Here is a 21,990-nt window from a genome sequence, read left to right as displayed (position 1 = left end):
CAATAAATATGTATATAAAATCATGCATTTTAAAACTTACATCACATTTATTTATAATTGTTTTGCTTTAAAATGTTATTGTTTATATTTCCTTTTTTTAAATCCTTATTTATACTCTGATTTTAATTATTATTTATATTATTATTATGATTATTGCACATTAGCCTATTAGCAAATAATTGAATACATGATTGTCTAGTTTACATTTCAGTTGCATTTAATATCCTCACACATTCATTTCATACTATTACATTTGTTTTTATTTATTCTTAGGCTTTAATTCCTTTCAAAGTCAAAAATAATTTCCAGAGCAGCATGCCATAGTTAACAAATGTGAAACTTTATTGAATTGAAACATCGATCAAAGCTACACAATTGAGGCTAACTGAGCCTGAGCTGATACAATCCCCACTGAGTATAACTAGTGGGGTCCAGAAGCTTTATTATAGTGGTGTTGAGGTGCAGGTCAACGGTGACACACTGATTAACTGTTACATAATTAACTGTGAAGTCGGCATAATCTTAACAGGAACTCTTCTAGTTTATTTAGTCACTTCTATGGTCAGTGACTGTGTCTTATGAGAACAGTGGATCGAGCCTTCGTGTTCTTCCCTCTGAGCAGAAGGACGAGAAGGCAGTGATGGCTAGGATGCAGCGGACGAGAGCCAACTCTAATGAGGGTCTGATGCCACGCTGGGTCCCCGACAGAACCTTCTCCAGGACCAAAGACTCCAAAGTCTTCAGACAAATGGTGAGACTCAACACCAACACACTCCTTTCTTGTTGATGGAGCCAGGCTGCAGCTTTTCTGGGAGAGTCATGTTTTGTGCCTCTTTCTTCTTCAGGGGATTGATGAGACCTCCAGTAAAGACAAGTGAGTGTTGTTGTTGTTGTTTACATGTGTGAAAGGCTGCTGCACTGCTTGACTTGATTTCATTAACAACATTTTTATTTTTGCAGCCGTGGTGTTCAGGAGGCCATGAACCCGGAGGACGAGGTGGATGAATTTCTGGGGAGAGCCATTGACGCTCGCAGCATTGACCAGCTAAGAAAAGACCACGTTAAGAAGTTCCTACTCACCTTCCAGACGTCTAGCCTGGAGAAAAAGGTTTGAACTAAGACCTCTGATTATAGGGATGGGCCATATGGCCAAAATCCTCTACACTGATGTAGTTCATTTCATATCTCCAGAACAATATATATCACAACGTAGCATGTTTTCTGGTAATTCAATAAATACTCTATATGAAATAACCACATGGTAAAAGACCTGTGTGAATTAAATAGTTGACAAATGAAAAGTATTATTGTTAAGAACTTTAGTGCAAAATAAACAACAGTTTCAAGTTAATTTATAGAGATAAAATAAATAAAAAATGTTTACATGCATGCACACAAATACATACTAATCAGATTAAGAAAATAGTTTGATTTAACTGAAGAGTTTAATCAGATTTTCGGAGAATTTTTTGTTGGTATGAGTACTTATAATTTAGACAACGTAATTGTATATCACGATATCTCGATATATGATTTCCTCACGATAATGTCAAAAAGACGATGAATCATTATATTGAATTATTGCCCAGCTGTAATTACCGTCTGTGCTTCTTCAACTTAAATATAATTCATGTTTGGAGGAGGGAACCGCTGCTGCTCATATCTGACTCTCTTCTTCTGCCGTTTCCTGTTGCAGTATTCCAAGAAGGTGGACGATCGTTTTGGAGGCTATGTTGCGTGTACTCTACTAGTATTCTGCTTCATATCCTTCATACAGATTGTTATCTTTCCACAGTGAGTACTTCAAACATTCACATACTGGAGATCCTCCAGTATGTACTGTGTGTTTTTAAGGTTGCTTTCACACCTGTAGTTTAATTCATTTGGTCTGGACTGAGTAAAAAAATAAAAGTAAACTAAAAAAATTCATATCTGCTTTAACATAGTCCCGTTCCAAAACAATTGATTGACAGCTTAGATGTGAAAGCACCCTAAATGTTTCTCTATAACTGTATTTATGTTTCCTCCCTTGCAGCACCCCGGTCATGCTGGGAATCTACATCAGTATCTTCGTCATTCTCGCCAACATCCTTTTTATTTGTGCCATATATTCTTGCATCAAGGTAGCACAGGTTTTCAAATCACACAAACATATTTTCTGCTTGTACGTCATTCACTCTATGTTTAATGTGTAAATCATTTATTTTTCCTCTCCCGTCCTCTTGTAGCTCTTTCCAGCTGCAATGCAGACTGTTTCAAAGAAGATTGTCCAGTCTCGCACCAACAGCACCCTGGTTGGAGTATTTACCATTATCCTCGTTTTCATCTCTGCCTTTGTTAATATGGTAAGATTGAAGAGACAGGCAGACAGCATATCCATATATGATGAAAACCAGGCTGAATATATGTGTGTGTGTGTGTGTGTGTGTTTGGCTTCACTGCAGTTTGCCTGTGACACCATGAGCTTGAAACAATGTGTTGCCGAGAAGCTGAACACCTCTGCAGCGCTGGTGACGCCCTGTTTGATCCGCAGCTTGAATGTGTCCATTGAAGGGGGTCTAGAGATCTGTCCTAACCAAGGCCCCTCCTGCCCTTTTCCTGAGGTGAATTCATTGTTGTGTCACCACTTCACTGTTTGGGTTCCCTGTGCCACTGGTCGAACCTTTTCAAAAATGAAAATGTCACATTTGCATTTGTGTTTATCTGAGATCTATTGTCGATAATACCTCTTTGTGATGCTGCTCTCCAGTATTTCAGCTACAGTGTGCTGCTGACGTTGCTGGCCTGCTCGGTGTTCCTGCAGATCAGCAGCATAGGGAAGCTGGCCCTCATGCTGCTCATCCAGCTCACCTTCCTGCTGCTGGTGGAGTGGCCACAAGTAGCACTATTCGACAACGCAGACCTCTTTGTCACCTCCAATGCCATGTAAGTGCCACAGGCTGTAGAATATAATGCTAATGCAGAGGCGGGGGGGCACAGGACAATGTTGAATGAATTAAACCAGGCAGCTTTTTTCATGTGTTGAATATAGGGCTGAACCTCAATACTTATTAAAAACTGATTGACTATCAATCGGTAGCAAGGCTATCGGAAGTTGGCATTGAATGCTTGGTCCGATTCTTTTTTTACTTTTTCACTTCTCAGACATTTCCTGATCTAAAAAAGTAAACTTCCACAACTTTAGACTTTATTTATATAAAATATGGGTTTCTATTTTATCCGCCCTGTATTGAGCAGTTTGCCATATTTTGTTAAATGAAAAGTGTTTTAACATTCGTATATATCCTAAACTAAGGGCTTAAAAAAGTATTGTTTTGGTACCAGTATTGAAGCTAAAGTAACGTACTGGCACCAATATCAAATGTTTGGAAACAACACCCAGACCTTTTTTGGACGTTGTCCCTATTTGTGCCATAAATTAAAGCATACATGACTTTTAATATATAATTCAAGTTTAGTTAAATGTCAAGAGTTTTGTATATTTCATTATTTGTTCTGTTTTCTTTTTCCTCTTTAGTGATTTAAATAAAACTAGTGCTCAATGGTAAGAATTTAAATTTGTATTAAGACTTAAAAAAACCCACTTTTAACTAATTAATATTATCATGATTATTTACTTCATTTGTATTGACCAGAATGTTTTTACTTTTAGGTCCAGTTTCAATGAAACTACAAACCAGTGGTAAGATTATATTCAGTGTTACTCTCGAAGGTTTTGATGTCCTATTCTATCATTTGAACGCTTTTTTTATTCCATTAATGTGACCATGTGTTCGTTACTCTGCAGCCCATTTGTTGTGACCAAAGTGTCCCTGAGGGTCATGACTCCAGTGATCCTCACAGTATTTGTCCTGGCGCTGTACCTGCACGCCCAGCAGGTTGAATCTACCGCACGCCTCGACTTCCTGTGGAAACTACAGGTATGTTTAGTGTCCACTAGAGGGCGTCTTCTGACCATGTGAACTGCAGACACAATCTCTTCACAATTCTGCAAAAGCTGGAGAAGATGGTTGAGCTGCCTCACAGTTTATTAATGTCTTCTAATAGAATATCTGCCCTGCCAGACATGTTATCACTATATATATAATATATCTAATAAAGACCCTTCACTCCCAGGCCACAGAGGAGAAGGAGGAGATGGAGGAACTGCAAGCCTACAATCGTCGCCTCCTCCATAATATTCTGCCTAAGGACGTAGCCGCTCATTTTTTGACGCGTGAACGGCGTAACGACGAGCTATACTACCAGTCCTGTGAGTGTGTGGCCGTCATGTTCGCCTCCATCAGCAATTTCTCCGAATTCTACGTGGAGCTGGAGGCCAACAACGAGGGAGTGGAGTGTCTCCGGCTGCTCAACGAGATCATTGCTGACTTTGATGAGGTAACGTTTGTAAAGCTCAGCGTGTCGTCCCTTTGACCTTTGCTTGCAGCTAATTTAAAAAAAATAAAAAATGTGCAAGTTGCACAAATGTGATCACCATCTGTTCTCAGATCATCAGTGAAGACAAGTACAGGCAGCTAGAGAAGATCAAGACCATTGGCTCCACCTACATGGCTGCGTCCGGTCTCAATGACTCCACCTACGACAAAGAGGGGCGCTCACACATTATTGCACTGGCTGACTACGCCATGAGACTGAGGGAGCAGATGAAGTACATCAACGAGCATTCCTTCAACAACTTCCAGATGAAGATAGGTAAGCGAAGATTCAAATGTTTGGGAAATCACATTAAAGTTCTCTAATATGGTAAACGGGGAAACAGTAGCAGCTTCGTTGATGCAGTGAAGAGTTTTTGTCTTTAATTACCAGGTCTGAACATGGGACCAGTGGTGGCTGGGGTTATTGGTGCACGGAAGCCTCAGTATGATATTTGGGGCAACACGGTCAATGTGGCCAGTCGTATGGACAGCACAGGTGTACCTGACTGCATACAGGTAGGTGTCATGTAACAGCTATTAAACTTTAGTGAATAAAACTTGTTTTTCTACCCCAACAAACGAGAGAAACTGTTGCCTCATAAGATCTGACATAAGTAACCTTCCACCGTCACATTTGAATTGAAGATAATAATCGAGAATAATAAATGTCCTTCATTTGATCAGATATTTCTCCAGCTTCATATAAGTGTGCCCTTTGCCGTTCTGCTCCCAGGTGACTACAGACCTCTACCAGGTGCTTGCAAACAAAGGGTACGTGCTGGAGTATCGGGGGGTGGTTAAGGTCAAAGGTAAAGGGGAAATGACAACCTACTTCCTGAACGAAGGACCGCCCAGCAGTTAGCAGCCGACGCAGCAGCAATGCTGGGACGATCCCCACTTCAGAGACACAGCACCACTGAGCGAGGACTCACAGTGTGAGCTAATGGCTTAAAAACTAGAGACGCCATCACTTGAATCCCAAGTAAAGAGGAAAAGAAAAACTTTTAAAGACTTCAAAAAGGAAAGTGTTCTTGATGAGAGGAAAATGTTCTCGTTTGACAGCCATTTTGGCTCACATACATGTTGAAGGACACGTGTTGTTCTCATGTCTAGCCTCTCTCTCAGGCTTCTTGAAAGATGCAAAGTCTGTTTATTTAAAACAACGCCTTTTAGCCTGTGTCAAAAGAAGATTAACGCTGTACATAAGGCTACTTTTTATTTTTACTCTGAGGTTTGTTTGTTTTCTTTTTTCGGGTAAATTTTTTTTATTTCACATGAATTATGAACAGGTACTCATACTTTGTTTCTGAATTAGTTATTTATTTAGATCTCGATGTTTTGTGCAAAAGGTCCTTTATGAAAAAGTGTGAATACATACGTGCACAAATATCCAGTTCATTACACGTTTATAAGTGTGTATGTAAATGCATATTTGTGTGTGTATGAATATATGTATAAACTGAAGAGGAATATATTGACCAAAGACTAAAGTATTTACTAAAAGCAAGGCAAGACATGTTTGATATGTTCTCGCTAAAGTCAGCAATGATCACCGCCTCTGTTTTTTGGGCAGGAGGCTTGAACCCTCTGTCTTTTTGGCCAACTGCTGGCAGCACCGGCTGCTTCGTTGTTTTCATAGAAACATGTATAATTCATCATTCAGACAGCAAAGCGCTCACTTTGACTTTAAATTGTGATGTTGCCCTCAACCTCAAAACAAAATGACTTAAGACGACTAAGGATGTTATAAGAAGGTGATATCTGAAATCTATATTTTTTATCTCTGAGGACTAGAAGTAGCTCCAGCTGGGATTAGGATCCTCTTCATCCTCACTTCATGTCAGATTGGTTCCTTAGAGCTTGAGCAGCCAGTGTGCAGCTGGTTTTCAGCCCTTACAGTATATTGTCATCGCTGCTCCTTCCCTTTTCAGAGAAGTATTTTTTTTTTCGGTGCACATGGAAATGAAGGAACTTAAAATCAGAGCCATCAGGGGGGAAAAACCTCGTATTTCAACGCAGTGGTACCACACAGCCTGATTCTTCTGTGAAGAAGAAATAGATGAAGGAAAGAAATGTATATTGATTTTGACTGAATACTGTGCTTTGTAATCCTGAAGGGGCATAACTATTTTCACTGTGAGGTTTTTATGATACAACAAAAACTGCTTTCTTGCCAAACATAACTGCTTTGAAGCATGTCTGATTGTGGTATCTTGTTTTTATTTTTGTTTGTTTGAACGTAGGGTATTTTGTATCACTTCTGTATCCATCATTTGTATATTCTTAATGTTGTTATTATTATTATTATTATTATGATGATTCTGATTAATTATTATGCTTATTATGATGATTCCATTCCAATGAAAAGGATCAAAGACCAGCACGCTTTCTTTCTTGTAAAATGCCAGTTGTAAAGCTCAAGCTCACTGGTACCAACGGATCAACTGCAGCCAATGAATTCTGCTGTTCAGTCCTAATGTACAATACAGTATTTCAACTGGCGATAGGTGTGATCATGTATAGTAAGTAATAACCATTAGCTGCCTTTGCAGCGGAACCCGAGTGGTGTATGCTCACATAAGCATAGCAGTAAACACACATATACAGATGATTCACTGTGCTTTTTTTATTTTATTTATGCCACTACTGCAGTATTGTAATTCTCAGTCAGGCTTTAAGGTGACCTCTCCCTCCCACACATTCACTTCTCAGTAGTAACAAATTACATCCCTGGTGTTACACTATGTGAAGAGGACAGAATTAATAAACCTATACATATATTTATTGTATTGTTTCTCTCGCCGCCCCCCCCCCCCCCCTCCACGCTCAGTAGAAGTACTAATAGCTGAGTTTGATTGCCTTAAGTTAAAATAAAACCAATCATAGAATATCAGTGAACAGGAACAGTGCCTGCTTGCTCTGCCTGGACTGCTGATGTTTGGACGGAGAAAAAGGGATAAGGGCTTGTCGAGAATAATCTCCAGTAAACATCATCGTTGCAGCGACCTGGCTTTCTCCGGCTTCAACTTTTGTAATTGGGAGAATCGGCCCCTGATTTAGCTCTTCCGACCACACTCGACAATGGCAACCAACAGTTGATCACGTTTGTACCAAAGCCAGCTCACGCAGCCTTGTGCTGTTGGTCCCCTCCTGTGCAATGATATTGGGCCTTGGGGCGTGGTGGGACCACCAGAGGACAGTAATGTAATAGAGATCACCAACTATCAAGTGAACTGTGAACAATGAAGGGTGATTCATATAAGCAAAGAGTTTATAGAATGGACATGAGTTTATAAAAATGTGCATTGTATGTATTCTATTTCTATTGCTGTCCATAGACTTGTGTTGATTGTTAACTCTTGGGATGTTTTGGGGGAGGAACAGGAGAGGGAGGTTGTCCCCATACGACTGAAACAGTGTTTTGCTCAGGCCTGATGAATCCTTCCCTATTTGTTTTTGTTTTATTTGTATTTTCCCTGAGTTGGAGGAGTTGAAAGGGGAGTGGTTTTTTTGCAAAGGTGAAGGACGAGAAGAGTTGAGGATTATGACAAAGAGAAAAATAACATTTCCCCATGAAGAAAAAATAATAAAAAAAATCAATGGCTGTTTTGCGTGTTCATAGATTTACTAATGTTGTTAGTTGGACCGCATATAGGTATTACCTGTGGCTTAAAGGAACAGACCCGTCATACATTATGCAATAACATTATATGTTATGTTTAAAGAACTAGAAAGTGGTTTACTTGTCAATATACACATACTTAATAACCACATTCACAAATGTTTCACAGATTATAATTTATTAATAATTTAGACTCAAGCCTGCAAAGAAATATTCTCACAATTAGATGACAGTAATTGTAAGAAACACAAAGAAAAAAATAGATGTCTTGTTCACCAGTCGCCATTTTTTACTGTGAAATAAGCAGACTGGTTAATACTTCAGGCTTTTTTGCAGACTCATTGGGGAGGGGGGGTCGGACCACTAGCTAAGTGGCTACCAAAACAAGGACACTGTCACTGGTGGAAAGCACCAGAGACCAGACCAAACCATTATTATCCAGTTGCAGAGCTGCAAGACCAGTAGTATCACTGAGTGCCACTTTGCACCATCTACAGACAAGTTATGGTAAGTAATAGCCTTTTTAATATTTGTGACATACTAATGTGACACTTTGGTAAAATTGAATAAGGTCCATTAAGTCATTTTTGGGACATTTGATGCAGTTTGAAGGGTTAGTGTTCAAAGCCTGAGCATGTCCTGATATCCTTTGACCTCCTGTGTCTCCCTGATGAAACCAGCCTGTATCCATCAAGGCCCTCTTCAGGATTCAATCCCTCTGCACTGAAATATCTGTGAAATACTTCTTCAGGAGGAATAATGTAAACATCTTTTCTTGGCCACTGAGTGGTGAAATGTTCCTGAGCAACTCCACATGCTCCAGTTACTAAAGATCATTATCTCCCAAAATTCAGAAGTAATTATTTTTGATCTCCTCTAGAGGGCATTACAACTCCACCCTCTGTATAGACCACCACAGTGGTGCCGGCCTGCAGGCCTGAACCCCTTGAGAGGTGGCAAGATGGCTTCTTATCTTGTAATTTATGTTAAATCCACCTAATATATAAAAGTGGTATTTAGTTTTGGAATTATTTGTGTTCACACATCCACACTTCCTCAAGAAAGGTTGTGAGCTAAAAGGGTTAAGACGTATTGTTCTAGAGAGGCAGTTACTCATAGCTTGTGTAAAAACAAACAAAAACTCAGCCTAGATTTAAAAGAAAACAAAACATTAGTGAAAAAAATCTAAAGTGAATCTGTTACCAGTTTAATCTCAGAACTTCGCATCAAATAACTAATAACTGAAGAAGAAAAGCTGTCAGAATAGGCTGAACTCCCGGTCTGTTGTTGACATGTCTTTAACAAACCTGTGAATGCAACACATGAATTGCATTTACATCTACCTTACATGTGGGAAATTTTTTATATGATATTTGGGAATGTTACCTACTTTGACATCTCACTGTACGTTCGGGGAAACCGTTTGACTTGAGTCCATGGTTCAGGACTCCTGCACAGCGTCCATCCATACTTCTGGTTCTCCGTTAGAGGCATTATGTACAGCTGGTGAGGGGCTGGACAAGAGAGCAGACAGACACTTGTCACCATGGAATACAGCTGCCATTTGGATCCTACGTAGTCCATTTGACCGTTAATGTCTCTTTTCTATGTCCACTCACATCTGGGTATTTGAAGCCGTTTGACCATCTCTTTGTATCGCTCATGGCTCCCTTGGTGCATGTCAGCGCTGTAGTGAAGAGGCTGGTGGTAAACGTTGCATGTGTCTGTACATCTGAGGGGTCCCTGGTGTTCTTGAAGAGATGGAGACGGTCCTGATCTGATGTTCCCACCATCTGTATAGAGATATGTTATTATAGTATAGGCTGATCATTCATTTGTTTACATTCATAAACCTGTCACTATAATGAAAAACACACCAAACTCAAGTTAAAATGAGTGTATTGCTTGAGATTTCATAAAAATGCAAAAATATAAACCTACGAGCTCATGCCAGAAAACACCATCCTGTGTGCTAACTTTATACTTTCCAAGTCCAGCTCTTCTTACCCCGAGGATGAGCTGCTGCTCTGGGATTCACTATCATCTTATCACCTGTTGGGTTTTGATAACCCAGGTGTGTGACACCGAAGAAGGCCATGGTATATATGTCCAATATGTGTCCAATGCATATGTCCAATAACTCAGATAAAACAAGCTTGCCAACGAGACACGGATAGAGAGAGAGAGAGACAGACAGACAGACAGACAGCATGTAAATAAATCAACACTTTTTGTTTAGGTGTCACCGTGGCAACAAGCACCCCGCCCACACGTGGTGTCATTTGAGGTAAATGTTGAAGATTCAACTAAAATAGAAATAAATACACAAATAAACAAACAAATAAAACGGAAAGAAACAATAAGCACACGTTTTCGTCACTCTTTTGTTTTTTGTTGTTGTTGTTTTTAGACTTAATTTACAAGATGTTTGGGGGATCTCGCAACAGTTTACGAATGTGTACATGCTTAATTTATTTTTTTCCCTCCATGTCCCCTAGACATCTTAACAGTAACGTGAATAACGAATGTGGTGTGTCATTCAGTTCACAAGCACTTAAGATTTGAACTGGTTCGATCAGTGTGTTGCTTGACTGTGTTGACAGAAAACACAACCAACTGAGCCATAAAGGCTCATATGAAAAACAAGAAACAGATTTATCTTCATGACGGAAATAAAACTGCGTGAGTAGGCCTACAGGTGGAATGGCTCGTTCATCTGCAGCCAAAATATAGTAAGTACTGATTCAGAAACAGTTGTAAAAATAATTTTAAAGTGATTTAATGTCAAATTTTACGACATTTTCAATTGTCTTTTAATTTGTACCTTTTACGCCATAAAACCCCCACAACATTTCCTCTTCTTATTATTTGAGTAATTCTCTGCATGCTGTCTTTGCTCAAACTTTGTATTATCAACAAGTAGCATGCTGGTTTCTGCATTATTTAAAAACACATGTACATAATATAATAATGTAAATGTAATGTGTCTAATACACATTTGTCATGGCTATTAGGCACGAGCAGGGGTGAAAGTAGTCCGGTACGGTCCGGTACTCTGTACCAGTAAAAGATTCAGTGTCGGTACGCATGCAGACCTGCCAAAACCCAAATAGGCTACAACAACCCGTTCATGGTCGCATTCCAACAAGAAAACACATCTGCAAAATATTTACATAAAGTTAGTTACCTCCGCCAAGAAGGTTGTGTTTTCGGTTCTGTGTGTCTGTTTATTTGTAAATTACACGCATTACAATATGTTTTACTTTCATTAACATTGCGAGGTTCAAATTCTTTGTAATAATCGGAGAAATCTGTTCCCCATAATATTTACGTGAACGCCCCCTTAAGTGGAAACAAGAGATCAAAATCAGCTAACGTGTCGGTTCAAGCAGTAAGAGTACAACACATCTTCTTTGTAGCAGCCATGTCGTTTCTACATTACAACTTAAAGTTCATGAGCACAGTATATTCACGTGAATGCACCACTGTCAGCGCATTGTGAGTGGCGAGTGTCATTCTAGTCTGTTCAGTAATTGCTTCTTAATTGTTCCAGTGTGTGTTTGTGCCGAGCACAGACATGCAGTTTGTAATCCGTGCTTGCTGTCTTTTTTAGTCTGATTATCGAGTGCTGTGGGTTCTGGGCAGGCAGTAGTTTGTTGCAAAAAATCTCCCAAGTGAAACAGACAAAATGAGTTTTGTTATTCCAACAACACAGACAGCAGGTCAAACAAGCTATTCAACTTATGTATCTCTGCTGGCATAACTGTGTGAATCACTCCTTCCTTTACACAGAGAGTGTATGTTAACTGTTGAAGTGCTGTCGATGAATTTAATTGTAACTTTCTTCTAATTTAAAAAAAAACAAATTCTTTAAGATTTTTGAAGTCTTGTCAATATTCTCAGATTATTCTGTGGCAATTACATCATTTAACCCTCATCCCTGTTACATAAAACACATGCTACACATCACACACCACGGTCTGAATAAACAGAATAAACTACTGTAAGAAACAGCAAATTGTGAATATATTCCTCCACAAAACAACAACAAAGTAAAGAAACACTGGTAAAAAAAACAACTTCTGCGGTTACTGGGAACCCCAGTTTGTAGGATGAGGGTTGAATAATTATTTGAAACACATTATATTGGCGTTAATAGATTTGAATGCATGTGTTCAGGGATGATTGAAGCTGGGGGTGGGAGGAGGACAACATGAAATGATGGTTTGAGCAGTATCGGCAAGAACTTAAAAACTTCCTGCACCCTTGGACATGAGGGCCAGTAAAATATAACAATTACAGAAAATAGTACTTGTCATCAAAGTGCAGTAGTATTATATTAGAGATTTCAGATTCATTGCTTTTATAAAGATTTTTTATTCTTTCTGTATATTTCTGTATATTATTTGGTCTCTTTTCAGCTTTGTTTTAGGTCCGTCCTTCCCTGTGCATGCCATGCAGTTATTTTACGGTTGACACGCCCTTCCAGTTAAGGTTGCAGCTTTCTGCTTGCTGGTCATACTTTTCATTAAATACTACATCAACAACTACACAGCATTTCCACAACCACCACACCCACCTGTGACAGGTGTGGTTCAACTCAGAGGATCCACCCCCAGACCTGTCGACGCGTTGCCAGGTTTTACTTGTCGACCTGGCTTTTACACTGAAGAGGAGCTCAGGCCTCACCTTCAGAGGCCTCCCCAAGATCTCATGGCACCAGGTGGTAGTGGCAAACCGTTTGGGATACGTCCACTGGCTCCTGAGGAACGTATAGAGAAATTAGATGGGTTTGCTAAGAACCAGTTCAACCAGTTTGCCAGTGATCTGGGTGAAGAAACACGCCATCCAGAGTGAGCGTACCCATTGTTCATTATCTCAGCAGAAGGTCACTGACGCCGACTTATGATTCTGCCCTTCAAAAGTTTGGAATCACCTGCGATGTTGATGTTTTTCTTCTTTCCTTTTTCCTTCCCCAAACAAAGAATAATTAAGTGATTAAAACTTAGTCGTTGACCCCGCAGTGTGTCATGACAGGTGAGAATACTGTTGGAACCATTTTATTTCTCCAGTCCAGAAAAGTGCAAGTGACTCTCTATCATTATTAAATCACAAGGCTCTGGATAGTTTGGGAAGATGTTTTTTCCTATCGGGCCCTACTCGGTCTACTCAGTGGTTAGCACTGTGATTTGTTAGTCCATGCATATTCATTTTATATTCCCTAATCCAATTTCAATAGTGCTAACCCTAGAATATTGTGAAGAATAGCTTTGCTAAAGCAACACGCCTGTTAATTACAGCTTGTTATGGGCATTAATGTGCACTTGACTGAAACAGAAACCTGTTCCTATTTAAATCCAATTTTGATGCCAAGCTTTCAATTTCTTCTACCAATGACAGTCTCTTCTATTCTCATGCAACTGTTTCTCAGAGGTATCTTTGTCTCTTTCTGTCCTTTCAGTTGTCAGTCTGATTGAACCATTGTGCAGCGTGTTTTGTTCTCCATGTACAAAACAAAGCCATCATTAAAAATATCATCTATTTGAAAAGAGGACTTTCTACGACCTAAAAAAAACGTTCAAACATACAGAGCAGTCCTCTCAGCCATGTGACTGCACGGTGATCCCAAACTTTTCAACACTAGTGTACACCCAGTTACAAATCTGACGTCTGTTAACTTCAGTTTGGCTCTGACAGATGCTTGGAACAGAGGTTTCAGCGTTGTCCTGGCCTCCCGACCACCAGCGTGATCATCGTGTTTCACAATGAGGCCTGGTCCACCCTGCTGAGGACGGTCTACAGCGTCTTGCACACGGCTCCTGCAGCCCTGCTCACAGAGATCTTACTGGTGGATGATGCCAGCACGGACAGTGAGTGTCTTATCCAAATGAGTAGACTGATGTATGTCTGTTCATATTGTATCACTGATCTCTAAAAAAACATTAAACTTTCCATTCATGCACCCACTGTATCAGTGGTGAAGGAAGTCCTTCACTTGAAGTTAAAGTGGCAATACCACACGGTTAAAATACATTTTCAGTATTTATTATTTGTTATTTTTTATGGTAACATTTTATTGTTTTAGTTGGGTAAGATGGAACGAATTAGAATTATTTTTGCTGAATATTAGGCAGTTTAATCTGTACCTGTGTGTCATATGAAATAAGATGGAACTTTATCAATCCTGAAGAAAGATAAAAAACAGAAGAATAAGAATAAATCATAGAGTGAAAATATAAACATAGAAGCAATAGAGTTGTAAATATAAAGTCTATAAAAAAGATGATACTATATTACAGAAGTAATATTAAATTACAAAAACACAAGAATAAAACAAGAAATAAAAGGTGTATAACAAGTAACTCTAACATTACTGCCTTATAGAATAACAATAAAATTAAGATACATTTAGTAAAATGAGTATACTAAAATAGAGAAGTAATAATAAGCATGATTTTGGTCGAACATGATATTTTATAAGCTTATCACATGTTTTGTTGGGAAAATTCTAATTTCTAAATTCCTTATGTACTATTACTGTAAATAAAGTACTGTAACTAGTTGTTGTGGAGCAAAAAGTAAAATATTTCCCTCTGAAATATGGCAGATAACATGGACGCACTACAAGTATTTTAACTTAAATCAGCTTTGATTAATATTTGTACATTAGCAATGGATCACACAATCACTTAAAATGAGTCACTTATAGCGATGAGCCCCTGAGAATTATCACCTGCAGTTTCTCTCAGCTTTGTGGAGCTTAAAAGCATCTTTCAGCTCTTTGTTTTGGTTTTACTGTTTCGTCATCACCAGTCGCAGCAGGCAGCTGTTTCCAGCTAAAAAGCGCTAAAACCTCCTGTATACTACCTGCCTTACCTAAAATGTCTTCTCTCTTTAGATCACCTGAAGACTCGTCTGGATGACTATGTGCGGCAGCTGAACATAGCACGTGTTTTACGTCAGAGGGAGAGGAAAGGCTTGATCACAGCCAGACTGATGGGAGGGCAGGCTGCACAAGGAGAGGTCCTCACCTTCCTGGATTCCCACTGTATGTGCTCCACATTTAGGGCTGGGTGTCATCTAAAATAAATGGTGGTACCAGTACCAACACCAGTACCTTTTAAGTGATAGCAATACCAATAGAGTACTAAAGTACCTTTTTTCTACTATATTTGACATGTGAATGGAATTCGTTCAGCTGTGTAAAATGCCACCACCACCACCACCACGCTATTTTCAGCAGACGGTACAGATGTGTATTATAGCCATACTTGGGAATGTTTTGCCCAAGTCAATCACACGTTGCATTTAATCAAAGAATGCAAAACCAGACACATTATTTTCTAGATCTGGGTAAAAAAATGATCAGATGTTATCCTTTGACTGGAGTTTAGAAACTGCTTAATATTGGGTTATTTCGGTCGATTCTTTAAAGGAACAGCCATCACATTCGACCAATAACTTCCAAGCTACGCCTCTGATTGTGAAAACTATTTTTACTGACAGACAAATGTGGCTCCTGTCTTCTACATTCCCATGTAGGTGAATGCTTCCCCGGATGGCTGGAGCCTCTTCTAGCTCGGATAGTAGACCAGCCGGCTGCAGTGGTGAGCCCGGATATCACCGCTATTAACCCGTATGACCTAAAGTTCGCAAAGCCAATCCCTGGACCACAATATTACAGTCGAGGGAATTTTGACTGGAGGCTCCATTTTGGATGGGAGTTTGTCCCCGAAGAGGAGACGAAGGGAAGGATGAATGAGACACATCCCATCAGGTAGATATGAGAATACATACACGCAGATTTTAAAAAGCATCTCTATCGGCGGCACAAGGCTCTTTTTATCCTCTTTATTATAATAGTTATTTTAATGAAATCTGCATCAAATACTAGTAGTGTATTGACAATCATGCAAACTGGATGACTGGAGTAATCACAATCATGATTATGCAGATGCAGTTCAGTCATGTTCATACATTCAGACATTTTGGGAAATATGCACATCTGCTTTCTTCCTAGGTGTTAGACGAGAAGGCTGAAGCCTTTTTGAAGCCTGAACTTAAGTTACAATTACAGGTTACAGGATTTATATGGAGTATTTCTTAGCCGGGAGCAGTAACCTTCTTAACTTTTATTTTTAAATAGATTAAACAAACAAGATATTGTTTTAGTGAGCTTAGAGGTGCTGGTAGGCAGATTTTATTTCCTTTAGACAGAGCCATAGTTGTTTCCCCTTGTTCCCAGTCTTTGTGCAAAGCTATAGCTATCTTTTTGGGGTTTTGTTTTGTTCTTTTGTTCTCTGTTGCTTTGTATATGCAAGAACAAAATATGTATGAAATATAGTGGGCCAAATGTTTGGCATGACACAGAAATAAATAAAATGAATGAATGAATGAATATAAGCTAACCAGCTGCTGGCTACAGCGACATGTTTGTACATATTTGAGAGTGGTGTAGATTTTCTCACCTAACTCTCTGAAAGAAAGCATAGAAGCGTATTTACCAAACTAATCATTGAAATTAAATCAGTGATGGTCATTGGTATTGATTTGTGTCTGGTTCTGTAGAACTCCTACTTTTGCTGGTGGCCTGTTCTCTATATCTAAATCATACTTCCAGCACATCGGGACTTACGATGACCAGATGGAGTTCTGGGGAGGGGAGAATTTGGAAATGTCCTTTAGGGTAAGAGGTTGTCAATGTTTTTCAATATAGATACAGTATATATATATATATACACGTATATGCTTTTAAAATGTCAACAGCTTCAGTCTTACCTCGCGCCGTTTGTCCTCTCTACTGCAGGTCTGGCAATGTGGAGGTCAGATTGAGATCCTTCCTTGTTCTGTTGTGGGGCACATTTTCCGCAAAAAGAGCCCACACACCTATAGGTGTGTGGGCTCCCAAGGAACCCCCAAGGAAGTTCAATGATCACTCACAACCTGGTCCGGCTGGCTGAGGTCTGGATGGACGACTACAAATTAGTCTTCTATCGTTCAAACAGACAGGCTGATTTGCTTTTTAAACAGGTTAGTACAAAGGGACAGTATTTTTATAACCCAGGAAGTTAGTCACATTATATTAATGATGATGGAGGTTGTGCCTCACCATTGTCATTTTCTCCTCAGAATTTATTTGGAGATGTTTCTGAACGTCGTGAACTCAGGGAGAGATTGAAGTGCAAGAACTTCACATGGTACCTGAACAACATTTATCCAGAGGCGTATGTGCCTGACATCAGGCCGGTGAAATACGGACGGGTGAAATACTTAATAATCTATCAACATTTTTATCATCTTCAATGGAATGTATACAGTTTGTATTTCAAAAACACACTTGTGTGCACTTTTGAGTAATTTTACATGCCCAATGTCTTTTTCAAATAGATATTTGAATTTATGCAGAAAATATAAAATATAAATGATTCATAAAATTAATGTCTTCACTTTGAATCAACCCACAAAACAAAATGGGTTATTTTCTTGTTTTTTACAGAACATCATTTTTCTTATTTTAAGAGCCATTTATAACCAAAAGTTACAATAGATGGACATCCAGACTGTTGGCTGTCCAGTTACTGTATTATTATCTTTTGTGCAGTTGGAAAACATTGGTCGGAAGTTCTGCCTGCATGCGAAGAAGACAAAAAAAAATTGGGGGCTTGTTCGAGATTTCCAATGTCGTGTGGCAGAGGTACGCTAAGTTATTTTTGATCAGTGCTTCCAAACCTGGTGGGTCAGAAAAATCTCGGGGGGGGAATTGTGTTCTGTTATACAAAATGATATAAATTTTTCCATCTTAAAAATACCATTTGTTCTATGTGTCTTTGTAGTATTTTGAGTACACATCCCAGAAAGAGGTACGGCTCAGCGTTAGCAATGCGCTGTGTTTACATGCAACCCCTGGAGGAGCTCGTGTGTCTCTTAAATTCTGTCAATTGAAGGGAAAAGTAACCACAGCAGCGCCCCAGCAAGTGTGGATCTACACGCAGGTACGATGTATTTCTCTACATTAACTCAAACTCTGCAGCAACTCATGTTACAACACTGCATGTCTCAAGCTGCGCAGGGAAATACTTATCCATTTCCTCATTCTGTCTCTCTATCTCTAAGTTTGTTTGACAGTTTCTTAATCTGAACACGATCCTCTTAGAGTTTACATTGTTGTTGTTGTTTTCAGACAAACAAACTGAAGAACCTGTCATCGGGGAAGTGTTTGACAGCATCAGAAGGAAACGTGATTATGACTGCTTGCAAATCCAGCCAAGTCAACCAAAGCTGGGCCTTCATCTGACTCATGGATTTCTATTTAACTTAAATTTTGTTTTCCTTTTTAAATAACACAATTCTCACGTGCTCTTATGTAAACATCGAACAAAAAGTTCGGAAATTAGTGTTTGGTAGATTATTTCTCTGTTGTAACAATGCTTCTTGGCAATAAATTGTATACCGTTGGAAAGCCTGTTTAGTTACCTTTTAAATGGTGCCCCATTTGTAAGGATCATGCATTTCTGGGTTGAGCAGCACAGCTGAGTATGTGGGTTGCGCCCATATAAAAACTTGCCAAATCTTCTCTGCCTGAACATGTGGAGGAATGTTATGTTCAGCGATGAGTCGAGATTCTGCCTAAGGAAGTTGGATCGTAGGGTCAAAGTGTGGAGAAGACGGGGAGAACGCTATGCTGATTGCTGCACCGATAGAGTAACACCTTTTGGTGGAGGCAGTGTGATGGTGTGGGGCGGCATTGGAGGAAATCTCAATGCAGAGAGATATCGAGATGAGATAATCTCCAAACACTAATTTCCGAACTTTTTGTTCGATGTATATATTAAAAGAGTTGTTCGTCCCTGTAATTGTTCGTGACGGAATCCTTAATAGTGCAGCTCAAATGTGAAAGATGGGGAATGAATCCACAGTCTTTGTGCCTGTTAAAGTTCAGCCAAAGCTAACAGGAGCCTTCAGCAGTCAACTAATCAAATCAAGAGATATCTTACATAGTTACGGTCTTTTGTAATATCCGCCTGCCACAACTCAGACAGAAAGCTCTCAACACAAAGAGGGAATCTTGTGACTTTTTGGAAAACACCCTCAGGATTTGGTTAACTCAGACGGATGAAGCCTCATATTAGCTTCGCCTGAACTTTAGAAGGCATGTTTTGCGCAGCGCAAGGAGTCACTTCCCGGCTATATAACAACAGGGGGAATCGTTACACTGACCACCAACTCGTTCATTCAATGAGCATTTGGGCATGTGAGTGTTAAATCAAAGGATGAGTGATATTTTATATTTTTCTTAAGGTCAACAAATTCCATTAAAAGACCAAACACTACAATGATCCTACAACTACTACCTATTACTTCTGTAGCCAAAGCTTGATCATATTCCTATTTAAAACACATCAATGAGCCACATTGTTGCACCACAAGTTTGTGTCGCAGGAGATTTTATAAGGGTCGCCAAATAAATATATAGAACGTCTTCCTTAGTTTTTTATTGATTATTTATATCTGCAGTTCACCTTTAAGCCACATGAGAAAGCCTGAATGTCTGTATTATTCTGATAATTTTAAACTATAACGTTGAGTCTAATATGAAAGGGTAACATGGATTCTTATTGTTTTACTGATAAGAGGGGGAAAAAACCCTGTGAACTCTCCCTAAATGCATGTATTTGGGTTCATTTATACATTTAACATGTATATGTTTTCAATAACACATGCATCAAACAAAAATGTGATTTATCAAATATCTCTCTTCAACATGGTTGGTTTAACTATTCAAGATAATATAAGGTGATGGCGGTAAAATGGTCAGGAGACATTAATTTAAGCACAAAGTCGCTCTTCTCACGATAGATGAGGCCTATTGTGAATTTGTTCACAATGGTTTGTCAGTTTTAAAGGTGTATCATTAGATTCAATGTTAAGTAGATTACAATTATTAGAACAATACGAACATCCAAACTCCTTCATGTGGCTCAAAGGTGTACTGTATGTTGATGAAATTTATTTGGCGGCCTATAATAAAATCTCCTACGACCCATGATCCCGAACCAGTCTTTGGGAATGAATGACATGGGGGAAAAAAATGAAACTATGCTCACAATTCTGAAAACTTGAAGCTCATTTATCAAAGATTCCAGACTGCTCAACCATAAGAACAACTCTTTCTCTCAGTTAGAAATTCTAAATGAACCAGGACTGAAATACTCCAAACACTTCATATAGTAAAACACTGACGGTGACTAATGAGTAGCCTATACTTTTACCTTTGATACTTGAAGTAATGTTGTGATGCAGGACTTTTATCTGCAGTAGAACATTTTCCCAGTGTGTTAATAGGCCACTTTTACTTAAGTAAAGGATCTGAATACTTATTCCACCACTGGATATACATTTGGATATTGTGTGTAGCTTTGTATTGTGTGTTCTTTTTTGTATATCTTTGTATTATGTCTTTACCTCGTACCTTTTGTCATTCTGCTTTCTTTGTTTTGACCTGCCAAGGGACTACAGATGCAAACTAGAAAATGCATTTCCTGCTGAAAATGCGTTGGAATGCTGAAAGCTGAAATTAATTGTAAAAAAATTGCTGAAAATTAAGAAATGGGAGACTACACGTCTGAAAAATGTTGAAGCCCAAAAGCATTTAAACTGCACTGCTGAAAACCCTTCTAGTTGAAATGTCTAACTATGGTGTCTGTAGCTGAAAGTATGAGGAAGAAGAAGGCTTTGAAAGTTGAAGAAGTTTAACAGGATTTGAAGATTTTCTCCATAGAGATCCTTAGCTTCAAAAAGTTTAAAGATTACAAATATGAAAAGTCAAAGCACCCGTCTCCTGAAAAAGCTGAACATTTTGAAAGGGAAAAGTCCTCTCAAAATCTCATAGACCTGAATGACTGTATGAGAGAGAGAGAGTGATAGAGACATAGACAGAAAGATAGAGAGAGAAGAGAGTGAGAAAGACAGTTATATGGACTGAGTGAGTGAGTGAGACAGGCAGACAGACAGTTATATGGACTGAGTGAGTGAGACAGCTAGACAGACAGTTTTATGGAGTGAGTGAGTGAGACAGGCAGACAGACAGTTTTATGGACTGAGTGAGTGAGACAGACAGGAGGTCTAACGATCTTCCATGAATATCTCCAACTCATGTGTGTCTGTGTGTTGAGAGAGACAGAGAGACAGAGAGCCTGCCTGCGCGTGTAACTGGTTGCCATGGTGAGGAGCACCTGTTGGAGAGTCTGTGAGTCTGTGTTTATCAACATCACTAATTAGCTTGATCAGAAACACCTGTGTCCTTGCAGCCTTTTCATGGAGATAAAACAGGGAAACACCTCTCAAACAAATCCTCAAAACTCCCATAACCGTAGCTCCTATTGCTCCGATATTAATAAATGAGAGGAAGGATGAGTTGAAGAACAGATCCTGTAAAAATTGTGTCTGTAGTGTAAAAAATGTGGCTGAACTGGCGATTTAGAAATGGGGTACCGTGTTCTGTGGAAGATGTTTTTGAAGCAAAATTTAACATTGGTCTCTATGGAGCAGAAAGTTGGTTTTCCTCTCAATTACAGGCTTCTGTGCCAAATGTGTAAACCTGTGGGATTCCACAGTCATTTGTCTACGACAAGGACACGATTAGCTACTTCTACATCCAGAAATTATGCATGAAGAGTGAAGATTGTGGACACAGTTGCAAAAGATAAATGTTTTTTTCACAAGATTCTGAAGCTGCTCTTCACTCTAGCGGTGACATCACGCACTCTAAACTGCGCAATACACACCCATTACAAAGTCAGAAAAGGACTGAAAAAATCATAAAAGTTAAAATGTGAGTTTAAAAAGTTTAAAAGATATCAAAAAGCTGAATTTTGCAGCAATAGCTCAGTTTTTTTTTCAACATTTTAAAGTTGAAATGGTGTCTGGAGCTGAAAGTATGAGGAGGTAGAA

At 39.1% G+C, this 21,990-nt stretch overlaps 2 protein-coding genes and 1 pseudogene across 2 annotated transcripts in view; 2 read left to right on the top strand and 1 right to left on the bottom strand.

The window, feature by feature from the left end:
- Positions 1–8,023, top strand: part of LOC142957978 (adenylate cyclase type 6-like) — a 28,426-nt gene extending 20,403 nt beyond the window's left edge. Inside the window, exons 10-24 of the mRNA XM_076099759.1 lie at positions 623–751; positions 846–874; positions 961–1,108; positions 1,697–1,794; positions 2,036–2,123; positions 2,229–2,345; positions 2,445–2,603; positions 2,750–2,925; positions 3,518–3,544; positions 3,653–3,682; positions 3,788–3,920; positions 4,117–4,380; positions 4,491–4,695; positions 4,810–4,934; positions 5,152–8,023. Of these exons, the coding sequence (XP_075955874.1) occupies positions 623–751; positions 846–874; positions 961–1,108; positions 1,697–1,794; positions 2,036–2,123; positions 2,229–2,345; positions 2,445–2,603; positions 2,750–2,925; positions 3,518–3,544; positions 3,653–3,682; positions 3,788–3,920; positions 4,117–4,380; positions 4,491–4,695; positions 4,810–4,934; positions 5,152–5,280 (1,857 nt within the window). The 3' untranslated portion in view covers positions 5,281–8,023. The remainder of the gene's footprint in view (positions 1–622; positions 752–845; positions 875–960; positions 1,109–1,696; positions 1,795–2,035; positions 2,124–2,228; positions 2,346–2,444; positions 2,604–2,749; positions 2,926–3,517; positions 3,545–3,652; positions 3,683–3,787; positions 3,921–4,116; positions 4,381–4,490; positions 4,696–4,809; positions 4,935–5,151) is intronic.
- Positions 8,024–9,118: 1,095 nt separating this feature from the next.
- On the bottom strand, positions 9,119–10,427 carry spmip11 (sperm microtubule inner protein 11). The gene is made up of 3 exons (XM_076099760.1): positions 10,048–10,427; positions 9,656–9,863; positions 9,119–9,577 (listed from the first exon to the last, which is right to left on the bottom strand). The coding sequence occupies exons 1-3, from the start codon at positions 10,250–10,252 to the stop codon at positions 9,427–9,429; spliced, it is 564 nt and encodes a 187-aa protein (XP_075955875.1). The 5' UTR covers positions 10,253–10,427; the 3' UTR covers positions 9,119–9,426.
- A 2,095-nt stretch (positions 10,428–12,522) lies between these two features.
- On the top strand, positions 12,523–21,761 carry LOC142948303 (polypeptide N-acetylgalactosaminyltransferase 6-like; annotated as a pseudogene).
- Positions 21,762–21,990: the final 229 nt, after the last annotated feature.

Source organism: Anarhichas minor, unplaced genomic scaffold (genome assembly GCF_050575085.1).
Source record: "Anarhichas minor isolate MPS153535 unplaced genomic scaffold, ASM5057508v1 ptg000003l, whole genome shotgun sequence".
Lineage (NCBI taxonomy): Eukaryota > Metazoa > Chordata > Actinopteri > Perciformes > Anarhichadidae > Anarhichas > Anarhichas minor.
Note: the sequence above shows the minus strand (reverse complement) of the source record. Positions and strands in the feature narration are given on the sequence as shown.

Coding starts and splice junctions, on each gene's coding strand:
- spmip11 (XM_076099760.1), bottom strand. CDS start 10,252: ATGCTGTCTGTCTGTCTGTCTGTCTCTCTCTCTCTCTATCCGTGTCTC. Junction 9,864..10,047: donor AGCAGCAGCTCATCCTCGGG/GTAAGAAGAGCT, acceptor ATGAATGATCAG/CCTATACTATAATAACATAT. Junction 9,578..9,655: donor CTTCAAATACCCAGATGTGA/GTGGACATAGAA, acceptor CATGGTGACAAG/TGTCTGTCTGCTCTCTTGTC.